At 39.8% G+C, this 15,071-nt stretch overlaps 1 protein-coding gene across 7 annotated transcripts in view; it reads right to left on the bottom strand.

Moving 5' to 3' along the window:
• Window positions 1-15,071, bottom strand: part of Cobll1 (cordon-bleu WH2 repeat protein like 1) — a 145,785-nt gene that overhangs the window by 22,345 nt on the left and 108,369 nt on the right. For all 7 annotated transcript variants that reach the window (XM_038336454.1, XM_038336456.1, XM_038336450.1 and 4 more), the window contains one exon: window positions 180-333. In XM_038336454.1, coding sequence (XP_038192382.1) covers window positions 180-333 — 154 coding nt within the window. The remainder of the gene's footprint in view (window positions 1-179; window positions 334-15,071) is intronic.

The following is a 15,071-nucleotide window of genomic DNA, read 5'->3' as shown; positions in this document are numbered from 1 at the left end:
TAGATATATATAGATATAAATATCTATATATATGTTGATATCTAGATATATATATATATATAGATAGATATAGATATAGTGAAAGCCTGTTCAGAAAGGGGAAAAACAAAAAGCTATGTCTTACTGCTTTACTGACTGTATTAGAACACAAAGCCAATGTAGTGTAGACAAGAGAATACCATTATCGGACGCAAGGCTGCTGTCATCGTTCTGCAGGGGTGTTTTCAAAGGTGGGGCGGGTGCTTTTCGCTTTGTTCTTTTCAGAGACAAAGTTCCTGACGAGCTACTGAGCTGCAGTGACCCTGTCCTCACCATGATCCCGTCCATCGATCTCTGTAGGAAACAAAATGGCCAAAGAATCCTATATTTAGCAATCAAGAACAAACTTCAGGCGCGGCCCTGACCTCCACGGCAACTATGTCAAATACAAAAACGCACCACAACGGCCTTCGTCCTAAAGTATTTGTGGAGCATCTGCCGTGTACAGATGGTAAACAAGGAGATGGACACATAAAGAAACAAAAACAAATGGCCCTTCTTTTAAAAAAAATTAGCCTAGGACGGGGCTGACACAGAAACTACACTGTGCAAGACTACAAAGGGACATAATTAAAAGCTAATTTTGGAGGAAAATTCCGGAGAAATTATTAGATGCAAAGGACAGTATGAAAGGGCTGGAGAGGTGGGCCAAAGGGTAGCACTGCTGCAGAAGCCTGAGGCATTGAGCTTGGATCTCCAGCATCAACTTAAAACCCACACATGGTGTCGCACATATGTAACCCCAATGTTTGTGGGGGGGGGGAGGGGCGAGGAAAGGAGACCTGTGAATGAAGTCCCCCTGGGCAGCCAGTCAAACCAGCTGGGCAGCTCTGGGTTCAGCGGGAGGCCCTGCATCAAAGAAATATAGGTGGAGCGCAAAACAGTAAGATACCTACCACTAACCTCTCCACATACATGAATACACACACACACACACACACACACACACACACACGATGGAAAAAGGGAAGGGAAGGTAACTGTATAGTAAGGGCTGTCTTAGGGTCCCCAGATGGGTTCATGGGTAAAGTCTCTTACTGCCAAGCCCTATGACTTAAGTTAGAGACTCCTGAGATCTATACGGTGGAAGGAGAGACTTCCGACTTGTGCAAGTTGCCTTCTGACCTCCCTCCACAAGTGCAACATAGCACACATGCATATGCGGGACTGGACTGGCATGCATGCACACATACACACACATGAATATAAAACAACATTAAAGAGTTGATTCAGTATGAAGACATACATGAAAAACATGCAAGAAAAAATCTACGTGTGACACTGAACTGGAAAGGAGAACGGAAAGGATGCACGAGGGAAGGTGAAGGTGACTCGGCTAAAGAGTACAGGATGGGGAGAAGAATCGACTAAAACACATTTATTCAAGAACATCCTAATTGTAGCGAATACATTAAAAAATAAAATGCTGAAAACCACAAAAATTAAAATACTTGATTGGTTTAAAAATGTAAACACACATGCATACCTATATACATGCAAGCGTGCATACATACATAAATACACATCCCCTTCACACATGGCCTCCTTTCCACTTCCATGACACATGTAGATTTTTACGTTTTTCATGTATATCTTAGTACAAAAAAAATCTAGATTTGAGCCAGCTCTTTACATTTTTAAAATTTATTTAGTGTATGTGGGTATTGTATGCATATGTGCACATGCATACCTGTCTAACAAATACATGTGTGCTACATTGTACATGTGGAGGCCAGAAGGCAGCTTGAAACATCTCTCTCTCTCTGTCTGTCTCTCTCTCTCCCTCTCCCTCCCTCTCCTTCTCCCCCTCCCTTCTCTCCCTCTCCCCTTCCCCCTCCCCTCTCTCCCTCTCTCTCCCTTCCTCTCCCTCTCCCTCTCCCTCCCTCTCCTTCTCCCCCTCCCTCCCCCCTCCCCTCTCTCCCTCTCTCTCCCCCCCCCTCATCTCTCTCTCTCCTCTCTCTCTCTGGGGCAAGCCCTTTGAGGTCACCTGCCCCACAGCAGACCCTAAGACAAGCATCACCCAGCAGGATGGCCGATGTCTCCCGGGCAACTGGCTCACCATCTTTGGTTCGCAGACATGTATATATAGTTCAACCTCCTATTTTGTACCAGAGTCCTCCCAACTAAAATTTTCCAAACTTTAGATCCATTAGTACTTTTGCAAAACAAAAACTTTAGATCCATTAATACTTTTGCAAAAAAAAAAAAAATCACCAAACTTGACCATGAGTGATCGTCACGTAACACACTCCTTGACTAGCCCTGTGCAGCGCTAAGCACAGATGAGCGCGGCTATTCAAACTTCGCCTTACCCCTGAGATGCCACGCTCCCTACTCTCCACAGCCCCACACCACAGCGACTCCATTTTGCTGTTCCTTACTGCTCATCTCCTGAAGAACACCCGTGGGGCTCACCCACACTATGTAATTCATTCTAAGTGTCAACGTTCATTCTCCTGGCCACCCCCACGGTTCTCTGGATTTCAAGTATTCCTGACATAATCATGAATCCCAAACTCAGGCCTCCAACCCTAGACCACTCTTCCAGCTCCACTAAAAGCTTTGAGGATATTTGATGCTGGCATGTCTCCACCTGGGCTCTTGACAACGGCCACTCTGCCTTCATCCCCACAGCTGCTTCCCTCACAGTCTTCACAAGCCACGGCAAAGAGACAGCTGTGCTCCCATCTTCCAACCCCCTCACCTGCTCTCTCCACCCACACTGCCTCTGGTCTTTTGGGTCGTTCCTTAACATCCAGCACCCAGATGCCATCTATCGCTCTCTGACTCACTGAGAACTGTCTAAATGGACTTCATTCTGTGCCACTTCTCATCAATGAAAGGCCTTTCTTGATACGATGCACAGCACAGTGAGCTCCTTTACTCAGAATCCACTGATGGCTTTTTTGTTGGCCCAGAAAAAAAATTCTAAGTGATAACATGGCTCTAAGATCTCTCTAATAATCTCCTTCTCAAAGATGGCTGACTCAGATCAGCCACACTGCCTACTTGCTGTCCCCTTTGCTGTTCTCCGGGTCTAGAACTCTCTTCTGACAACACAGGATCATAGCCCCCATTCTCTGCTGGTTATTTCTCATGTGGCACCTCCTCAATGAAAGCTCACACCTGCTCCCCCACTTGATGCCTGTAGACTAGCATTTAATAGTGTTCTCGCATACTACAGAGCTGGATTAATTGTTCAATGTCAATTTCCCTTCCAAAAGACTAAAAGGGGAGAAACTTTCTTTTTTCCATTTATGCCCACTGCTGTATTTCAAGACCAATGTCTGCCTCATAGAAGTTTTATAATTATTCTAAGTAAGAAGCTGAGGTGAACTTGAACTAGGAATACATGCATTTATCTTGGGTCAATCAAATCTTACAAAATAATTAAGTACATTAAAGGGCAATGAACAAATTCATAAGAAAATTTCAATCTTTGTACCTTGCTATTAATCAAGAAAAATTTAACAAATTTACTATTTCAGAATTTTAAAAGATTCTTCCAGATTAACCTCCCAAGACAAGGCAAGAAAATAAAATAGAAAGGCTTGATTTAGGCCCTGCATCAAATTCTGAAGACATCTCATAGGGACGGAGCAATGACATCTACTGCAGCAGACACTTGGCTACAGAAATCGCTCTACCCAGTCTTTAAAAGGGGACAGGACAGTGTATCTGCCGTGCTCCCTGAGGTAGCCAATAACTAAACAGCCACACCACTTGGGAAAATACCGACAGCCAAACCCAAGCCAGCCCTTACCAAACACTACTAACCTCCTCTCTCCACGAGGCTTGAGACCTCTCCATAGCCTTGCAAGAAACAAACTACGATGTGCACCCAAGTCCACATTTGGATTCAGAACCACTAACGTCAATTCTGACTAAGTATTGCAATCAGACCCCTTGGGAGGGCATCCAAGAAGTGCATCCTTAATGGACTTATGAAATAATTCAAGGACCTCCTGTGACAAAGAACCGAGAAGGAAATACAGGACCTGGTAGTATTTAAATACCACTTTTAGTGCAATATAAAGTTTTAAAAGCTTCTACTGATGCCTCTGAATTCTGAAACTTTCATTTCGTGTCTTATGAAAAGAACAAATTCTCCTGAGGTCAGTCAAGGGGAGATTGGCAGGCAGTGCTGTCCATCCTGGCCAGGAGGCAGTGCCTACTCAAGTCACCAGGGTGTTCAAGGCACAACAAAGCTTGTTGTTCTTTGAGGATGTAAAAAACTGTCATGACAACAAACAAACCTTATCCACCACAGAAGATAACTATGAAGAAGCTGCTAAGGGCCCAGAAAGATGGTTCATCTATTAAGCACATGTGCTGATCTTGCAGAAGATTCAAGTTTGGTTCCCAGTACCAACCGACACCTGGTAGCTCACTGCCATCTGTTACCTCAGCCACAGGGAACTGGAGGCCCACGCCAGGCCTCCGTAGCTGAGCAACACTACCGGGACCATGACTGTGTAGAACGAGTACCTCCACATGTGTATTTTAAAGGGCTCTGGCTCTAGTGTTTAAAACTACTTCAAGAACTAAACTGTGGCATATGGTAACTGGAAGGAAAAACGAAGAACTGTAGAGAAAAACAACAAACACAGGCAAATGGTGAAAATTTGCATGCAATTTGATTTTGATATACACGCCATATTATACAGGAAAAGGTACCCAATGTAGACATCATCAGGCAAAGCTCAAATTCTAAAAAAAAAACCTGACATTTCACTTCTTAAAATATTTACCCCAGAGCTGAAATAATCAGATGTTATTTCTTGATGAATTTACTTCTTTTGGCAAAGCCCTAGTGACATGCCTTTCCCACTGCAGTCCGGGTTCATCAGTGAGAATACAGTAGATGATCCATAAGTAGCTCTGAGATGAGGGAGCAAGAGATACTGTGGTTTGCCTTCTGGTCCCAGGCTCCTGGAGCTTTGACTGATTGCTTCCATGATTGTATAATAAAGTCTCTCACCTCTAGGTGGCATGCCCTATCAATGTCACTGAGGGGGTCTCTTTCATCACCTGATAAAAGCAGTCATGACATGATTTTTCTCAGGCAAGAGTATGTGGTTACAGCCAGAACTCTTAAATGTGAGGCAGAGGAATATAATAAAGCAGATGACAGGAATAAAAAAGGGAGAAATTTTTCTACACAGGCTCAAAAATTTATACAACCTATCTCTAACTCAAAGAGAATACGCAAAGATTCATTTATCAGGCTGGAGGTCGCAAAAGCAAGTCAGTATTTTTACACGTGATATTTACATTTCTAGGGATAAGGAATTTAAAACACATCAAAATGAGATAGACTGCAGTTTTATAAATGGTTTAAATTTTTTCAGTATTATTTATGAAGCCAGTTGATGGGGAAAACACAGACATCCTAGGAAATGTTTTATAGCCTTATCCTGTGGAAGTCACATCGTTAGCCGCCGAGAAGATAGAAAGAAACACAAATCCCTAAAGACGCAACTTGGATCAAGGGTGGTAAGAAAGAAGACACTAGGGAAGAATGTTATTGTTACTAAGTCACAAAGGCTAGACCTAAAGGCCCATCATAACTATAGTTTATGTGCAAAGGCTAGACCTAAAGGCCTATCATAGCCACAGTCTATGCGCAAAGGCTAGATTTAAAGGCCTATCATAGCCACAGTCTATATAGTTAAGTGTGACGAAAACTTACTAACTTTAGTGATAAAATACGCAAATGTGAGAATTGGTGCAAATGGCCCAAAGGCAGGAATTTTGAACAAATAAGACTTCCGACTTTAGATGATCAGCAATAAGATGATGACAAGAATACATATTTCAGTGACAGATGAATGAGATTAGTGTTAGCCTTTGCAAAAGTAGATTATATATTTTATTGTCTTATAAGACAGGGAGACAAGAGGTGATTGGTGACCATAAAGAGTTTTCTGAGCAAAGAACTAGTCGGTAAAAATAGAGTCAAAGAAAGGCAAAGCCATAGAGTCAAATCTGGAGATCTTTTATGTTGACTAAGGACTACTTTTTAAAACACATGGTGAAAACCCAAGAACCCCAAAGAAGAGAAGTCTTTGATCTACTGAATATATCCTTAGGTCAAGGTTTTCATGGAAAGGGGCGTACAAATCAGAAGACTTCAGTATTTCATGACTAGCTTGTCCAGCCAAGAAAATTGTTATATATTTATGCTGAATATGTGAAACACAAGACTGGAGAAGCTCCAAAGCCAAGAATATTAAACATTACAAACTACTGCAACAGCTTAAGAAACACACATTATGAGCTTCACTGGTGACCAATCAATTTACTCAGGATTGTTAACTTGTCTAACTGAAATGAAGAGAGGCTTACAGAGTGTTCTCTCAGTTTGTAAGATGATACACTCTAATACTTCCTAACAAAGGGGATCTGGAGTAGTATCGGGGGCTCAACCAGGAAACATGCCATTTATTGGCTTAAAAACTTCAGCCCTCTCACATTAACCATGAAAATTATGTCAAAAGGAAACAGGTTTACTCAAAAGGCATCATGCATGTATAGTACGAGTACCTGCTACATAGACAGTAACTGGCATTACTACATGTATCTATTTTTAGGCTGTGAACGTTACTCTGTAAATAAGAAAACAATAGCTACTGAGATGAGGAAGAGAGTTATGGATATAACATGGGGGCATTTAAAAATCATCTAGATTTGGTGAGAGGGAAGTGGAATCTGTTTTAGAATCAACTCTAAAACCCAACAGTGCTCATGTTCTGCACCCATGTTACGATTATTGCTTATACCAGGCTTATTGCCTGAAAATCTTAACTCTTAAGTCACCTTCCTAACATGAAAGACGTTAGTAAAAGTTAAGGTTTAACACTAGTTTGTCAATTCTTAGCAATGAGTAGATAAATGTATACTATAGGATAGACATTTGAACAATTTCATAGGTATGTTTGATTCGAATTAACTGTTTACAACTCTTCAGTTTTGACAATAAAATTCGTTTCCTTCAGTCAAATTATGATTGAACTTTTAAAAGAAGGGCTAAGTTATTGTTAAGTCTAAAGGGTTTTCAAACTGAGGAAAACGGGTTTCTAACTCCACAGGAGAACCTGCCTTGGATAATCATTAGCTACTCAGTTCTTTGTCCTGGTTACAGCCACTGGTAAGGCTAGGCGCTATTGGAGAGTCCTGCACCTGAAACAGCAACACACAAACTTTATGACCTGTGAAAAGCGAAATGTTACAAGGAAAATGAGAACACGCAGGTGAAAGAAAGCGGTAAGGCCAGATGGAAAATCATGGCAGACAGTCCACCTGGAACCACATCTGGACGAGAATGTACTCACTCAAATGGAATGAGAGCTAACAGAAAGCACAATTAAGCAGAGTTCCCCACCTTCGCTGAGGACTAGCGTTAGAGACACTCTTAGCTTACACATTAACATCGTGGGTACATCATAACATGGGGCAGTCAAGCATACCCTGCATGAATCAGAAAGAATGCTGGAAAAATGTTTTTAAAGGTCAGAAACAGAGCAGCCCAACTCCAATGATGCTAAATGTTTTATTACAAAATCTTGGATTATATTTGCTTCCAAGAATATTTTCATGTTTGGGGAGTGGTGGGTTTAGAGGGGACGTAACCAACAATTTGAAATGATCTTTAGTCTTAAAATGCATTTCCTTTCTATAGGACAGATTCATATTATGCTTGGGTAACCTACTGAACAGCATAAAAATGTATTAAATATCTTGTGATTGACATTAGGCTTATCCAAATATACCAAGGTGATAACTCTTGGTGGAAAATCCCTAAAATAATTTTACAACTTAAGACACACAAATTGAGCTTAAATATCATTAATTTGAAGATCATTATTATGCCATAATAAACGGACTTTAGGAATTTGAAGTATTAAATTTTCAAAGTAGGTAGCTCTGTAAACAAGTTTTTCTCCTATGACAATGAAATCAGTATAATTGTATGTCAAATATAAACAATGTCTAAATGGAGGTGAAATAAAGAAAAGTTGCTGTAAAGTCTAACAAACACTGCCATCCCTTTGAGGTTTTGCTATGTTTTCTCATGTGTAATTTTTTTCACCTGCATAAACACAATTGGCCTTACGTTGGATGTCACTGAAGCAGTTTAAAAAATAAACTGCTATTTCTGGTGAACTACAGAAAACCTTCTTTCAAAGACCCAACCTATGTTCTCTACTCCTTTCCTCTCTGAGCAAAGGCAGCGCCTAGAACTACGTGTGCTCTATTTCCATATTCTCTATGCAAGTCCATATCCAGAGTTCTCGCTAAAAGCTCAGGAGGTCTTACCTTGTCGGGATCAACTCAGATTATGCTATCAAAGTGAAGGAGTGGAGAAACAGAAGGGACACATCCTGGACCAGCCAGCTGTGCTGAGCAGGGGGCAACACAAGGCGTTAGGTATGGGGCCTGCAGTTCTTCAACCCACACCGAGCAAGCAGTCACCTACTCTGCCAATTTTAACACCACTCCTACCAATCTTCTAAAATGAGTCTATGACAGAAGCCAATAAGATAAGAACTAGATCAACTAGCAGGTGTTCCGAGTGGTATCACCACCAATAGTCTGTGGCTTTTGTGTCTGATTAAAGTTATTGTCCCCCATGGAATTCCAAGAGGCTGATTTGGTCATGAGATTTGCATCAAACGTATCTAGAAAAAAATTTATTATTGGTTAATAATCACATTCGATTCCTCTATTCAATAAGTTCAGTAAGTGAACATACCTTTCTCACACTTTAAACCCTCTATTTATTAGTAGTAATGTGGGGGTGCTTGTAGTGTGGACTCCTGTGTTACAGGGACCACAGAGAGCGAGATGCTACGCATTAAGCCTTCTACGTTACTACTGTTCCTTGGGTCTCAGAATTCCCATAGGAGTAGGCACTGGGTCCTGGTTATGGCTGACCACAGAGCACTTTCATCAGGTAAAAGCCCAACTTACAACATGTCGCAACACAAGAAATCGGAGATTCTGGGAAATTTAGTTACAAAATCTTATCCCTTAGAGGAGAAAACTCAGCAAAGGAGAAGTTCAGTAGAGATGAAAATGTAGATGGAAATAAAACGACAGGGAAAAAGAACCAGACAGGACAACAAGTTAAAACTAAGATGACACAGGACACGACGGGGTTTAGTAGCCTCTCATTTACATCTGCACTGGCCCTTTTCTGTGCAAAGAAAACTATTACAAATTCCAAGGCCTATGTTATGCCCTTGACAGACTTCACATTCCTCCTCTTGAAACAAAGCAGTGTTTACAGTCCTGTCTCTCATCATTCATGAAATATATTTATGTAATCAAGGCTGATTAGTGACAATCCTTGGCTTTAACATTTTTAAGCCAAGAGAGTTGAGCTCAGCTGCTCAAAGATGAACAAGAAGAAAGTAGAGCCTCAGATTCAAAGTAAAGGAGAAGAAATGTGGTTATCATGGGTCGCTGGAATTACAATGAACTGGGCAGACATGTTTTTAGGGACATGTAAGACAACAAACCAACTACAGATTAACTGAGCTCAGAACCTATGCCAGAAGGAAGCACCAACCAAAGTTATAAACTAGGGGGCATTTCAATTCAGCCCGGACAGGAAACCAAAGCTGTCAAGCGAGCTTTATCCATGTGCCCTCCCTACAGACTTATGGCTATGTTTTGTCTGTGGTTTCTCTTGAAGCATGCTGCTTAGTAGAGGAAGCCAAGTCTACTAATGTACCACAACCCGAAAGTAGCTAAGCCAACCTCGAATTTCTGACTTCGGTGCTCTGCTGAGACCTTAGTGCAAAGTTTAGTTATTTTCTCACTGACAGACAAGGAAGAGAATGGTAAGCTCCGTCTACAACTCACTGAGAGACAAGGAAGAGAATCGTGGACTCTGTCTACAACTCAATGACAGAGAAGGAAGAAAAAGGTGTAGTCTACAACTCACTGATAGACAAGAGAAAAAAAGGTGTACTCTACTACTAATGGTCAATCTGTTGTTCTTTGAATATTATTTTTCTTTAAAGTTGAAACCTTTATAATTAGCAGATCCCTTTGTGATGGAGGAGGATCATCTGTCTATGTGTTACTTTCATTAGTTAATAAAGAAACTGCCTTGGCCCTTTAATAGGAGAGAAAATTAGGTAGGCAGAGTAGACAGAACAGAATTGTGGGAGAAAGGAAGCAGAGTCAGGCAGACACCATGCCTCTCCTCTCCGAGACAAAGACAGGTTAACATCTCTCCTGGTAAGCCACCCCTTGTGGTGCTACACAGATTACTAAATATGGGTTAAAGCAAGGTGTGAGAATTAGCCAATAAGAGGATGAAACTAATGGGCCAGGCAATGTTTAAAAGAATACAGTTTCTATGTAATTATTTCAGGTGTAAAGCTAGCCAGGTGGTGGGATGCGGCCTGCTACCTCACTACTTCACTTTTGCTTATTGGTTTGAAGCAGGACTGAAAACTGATAGGGTCTTTTGTGTAGATTATTTGAGTTCTGTTCTTAGAACTTTGCCTGGAATATTAAAAATAAACCCATAAGCAGGTGTGGTAGATTTACTTTTAGTGGCTAATTAGTTAATAAATCTTAGGAAACTTACAACGAAATAATGTGCATTATACCTGCCAAAGATGAAGTATTATAGTGTGATAGTACATTTTTCAGATGAATTAACCCACTCATAGTTCTGGAAGTGTAGCCAGATGTACTCTGTATATCAAACTGCAAATGCCATGGCAACCACTGTTCCTAGGCAACTGAAGAACTATGTGTGGGGTCCACTTTCTGTACAATAAATACAAGAGGAGAGTGGAGGAGAAATACAGTGTACATGATAACCTGAACCAAAAAAGCAGAAAGAGGAATATTTCTTAACGAGTACAAATCTATAAACATCATCTATTACAACAGGGGAATGCCTTAATTACTCTGCATAAAATAACGAGAATTAAAATTCACCGAGTAAAATAAAAACAGATGTTTACTTACTTCATCAGGACATCATCTGCTTTTAAAACCAACTATGTAGGAAAGAGATAAAACTGGGTAAAAGAGGAAAGTGAAGCACTCCTAAAATATGCCGGCTATTTAAAAACTAATACTCTGGGTATTAAATTTCACTTGCATAATATTAGATGGCAAGAAGTCTCAGTTTCTCAACATTTCGATGTTTTCTGTAGCAGCATGTAAACGGAGAGCAACTGAAACAGCCGGTAGATACTGTGCCTTGTCTGTGCCTGCAGCCACAGCCCTGTCCCAAAGGAGGTCAAATACCGTGCTAGCGGCAGGGGAAAGCTATTGAGGGCTGTATGCCTAGGGTTCTAAGCAGTAGAGTTACACCAAAGTGAAAACTTCTCCAAAGGCTTTGTGAATTCTGAGGTCAAGACTTCCAACCATTTCTTTTCAACCCTTCTACTTCCCCTTGAAACATAAATAAGGCAAAGAGGTTAGCGGGCCCAAGAGACAAGGTGATCTGTTTTCAACAGACACTAAACAGGGTACAGGAATCAGATTCCTACACTTAGCTTTAATTCCAAAATTCTATATTAGTTTCAATTTAAGTCAATACCATTGCACTTGATAACCCCACTATATATGGCTACGCACATTAGACATAGGAATACAGTATTACTGTTCATACATACAATAATGAAGGCTGAATACCATGTACCTTATATCACAAATGAGATTTCAAATCACTAGGGAAAAAGCCTGCTTAAACAAAACATTCAGATGGTTCCAGGAAAAACTGCTAGGAAATTTCCAACTGAAAATTCATTTTGAAATGAACATTTTCATAGAATGTAATATATTCATTCACCTTTATGGAAAAAATTACATGGGGCTGAAAATCATGCCTAAGTGTACAGAAAAAATTATGAACAGAAAATATGACATTATAGCCCTGACTTAAATGGAGCTTCAGTCAAACTTAAGTCTTTAGATGGAACATGCGATGTGGAAAGCCTACAAAGATCAGGAAAGAATATTTGTTAAGTTGGATCTTTAATGATCGCTTTTGGGAAGAGCACAAGCAACTGTCAAAATTATATTGAAAACCAACAGCCAGTTATGTGAATAATTTCAGCATATATGTATAGTATTATATATTTGCAGATTCATACATTATATAAATTATAATTTCAGAATCACATATATATGAAATATTATATAATTCCAGAATCCCATACACACACACATATATATGTAATATAATTCCAGAATCACTATCCAAATGCCACCGTTTGCCAATGTTGAGAAATGTCCTGTAAGAATGAGGCAAATTAATAATTATGGAAAGCCAAAAGTAGAAGAAACATGGTTAATAATTTTTTTTCAAAAACAGAAACATTTAGAGTAAGCACTGACTAACAAAGGTAACCACTAGACCAGTGACTATTCAAAAGGGAACCAAAATGAACCAAAGGTTAAAATGAAAACATTCATTATAAATATTTTTCATGTATTACTAATATTTATCTTTCTAGTTTTCTTTCCTGTCACTTTACCAAACAAAGTAAGAATTTATAACATGATATAATCATTTCAACATTTTCTCCTTTTTTAAAGATGCTTTGAGGGTAAAAATGGAAAAATTAGAATGCTGTACTTCTGTTAAACAGCACACCCTTGTGGTTCATACTGCATCACAAGCAATAGAAGCTTTGGCCATACATATTTTTTCTTTCTGTTATGTTTTTGTATTTCATTGTTATCACTTTCAGTGACTAAAAACATAACATTTGTTAAAATTTCAACTAAATTGTTCAAGTATATGTATATTATTTTATTGTATTTTATAGTTTTTACTTAAAATTTAAAACAAAATAGCAACAAAATAAGTAACATTCACTCATAGACAGACATGTTCTGTTGAACTTCACAAGTATTTGAATAGAAACAAGATTAACTCGAGTTAATTATGATTTATGTAAGTATCCTATCTATATGCCCACACACAAATTAAAATTAAACCACACAGGACAAGTCCAGAGAAGGTAATGATTATTCTTAGAACATTCTTCATTAGGAATCAACTCTGTGGAGAACAACAGAAGACACAGGTGGCATCATTCCATTCTGAAAGGATGAGAAGTGAGAATTTACATGAGCAACAATGACTCATTAAACTTCTTAGAGTTTAGAGAGTCCTGAAATTGATAAGGAATAGAAGTTTAAAAAGAAAATTACGATCAGTCAATAGATGAACTTGAGACCCCAAAAAATGATCTCCAATACAAGTGGGATTCTTCTTCCCAGAAGGCACCGTGAGAAGAAATGATAGGAAAGCACAGGGGTTGGTTCTGAAACAAGAACAATGGGTGTAGGGAGGAGCCACAGGCCTGTAAAATACTCACACCAGCGGCCATTTAATGGAATCGAAACCTTAGAATCTGCACCTGGTTAAATCAGGACCTCAATACAACTCTTAAGAGGGGCATTACTCAATCCACTATTGGCTGAAATCCACTCACGAATTCAACAGAATAAATAGCCTTTCTTAAAGAGTAGAGTAAGTAGACTTAAGATCATAGATACGGGTATGACCAGGATAATGGAAAAAAAAAAAAAACCAGGAATAGTATTTTTTAAATAAAAAAAAAATGAAGAAAGAGCTAAAAGTGAAGGGTGATTAGTCGCATAAAATCTGGCCATAAGTCTAAGCAGTTAGTGCCGAGATGCGCAAGAAGGCACGAGTTCTTGTGTGTACATGAGTAGACACACACAGGCAAACATAGTCCCGGCTTAATCGTTAAGGATTTTGGTAATGAATAAACAAAAAATGGTTCTTCAGCTCCTCTAGGGAAAAACAAATAATTCTGGTTCCTGTTGAACAATACATCAAAGAACTACCCAGATGTTCCAGATCAAAAGACAAAATAATCGGAAAATTGCAAAAAGATGTGTAATTTGCCAAAGGCAATATATAAGAAAAAATTACTTAACACAGGGCACCAGGTGGTCACAGAGCAGAGGGTGAGAATCAAAGGAGCCAGCTTTCTTTCCATGAGGTCGCTGGTGGCATGGCTCAGACATGCACAAGGCAGACGCTAGTTAGGCGATCCAGACTCCTTGGAAATGGAAGCACACAGACAGCTCTTGGGATGGCCTAAATGAAGACGGCTGGGCTAGACGTAACTTCTGTACATAAGGGAAGGCTAGCCTGAAAGTTACACGAGCATATAAGAGTTTAGTTTTAAGGCAATTGAAGTGGAAAACAATCTTTGAAAGGTTCTTGTTCCTATAAAGGAGTATAAAGGGGCTACAGCACAAAAGGGAGTCTTCAGGACCAGCCTTGTCCTTTCTTCCTTGCCCAGCTGCAGTTTGGGTCTTGCTCAAGCCCAAGCACGCTCTACCCCTGACATTCTGAAATCAATCCGAACAGAGTCTTTCACCTAACTACTGTGCTCCCAAACACATTTGTGACGAGACACAGAGCGCTCCTTTTCTGTGAACCACCGTCCAAATACAGAATGAACACCTTGCAAGTTTTGTCAGCAAGTGACTCTCTCGGGGTTGGGAGTGACCACACCACTGTTCTTGTAAGATGATATTTTTAGGCCACAGCATTAACTTAGATAAGAAAATACTAAGTTTTTAAAAAGAGTTCATTTCTCTGAGTTGCTAACCATCCAACAGGGGGAATAAAATCCCTCAACTTCAATACTGGAGCACCTCTCAGTGTCTAAGTAACTCAAAACACATTTTGCTGTTCACGTCATTTAAATGGCTCTACCTGACTATATAAATAATAGCATAGATGGTGTCATGGCTCATCATATTTACCTAAATCTCATTTATGCCCCACTGAATAAAGCAAGGGAAATGTGGATATTTTTAGATAAATCGATCTCATAAAAAGATATATTCAGGGAAATTTTAGCATTAAATATTTTTATTTTAAACTGACGTGGTCTGGCGAGGTGGCTCAGCTGGTAAAGGGGCAGGGGCCTCCACCAAGCTTGATGACCCAGGTTCAATCCCTGAACTGACATGCTGGAAGGACAGAACACACTCACATAGTT

This window comes from Arvicola amphibius, chromosome 7, assembly GCF_903992535.2.
Source record: "Arvicola amphibius chromosome 7, mArvAmp1.2, whole genome shotgun sequence".
NCBI lineage: Eukaryota > Metazoa > Chordata > Mammalia > Rodentia > Cricetidae > Arvicola > Arvicola amphibius.
This window is presented reverse-complemented; position numbering and strand designations above follow the sequence as displayed.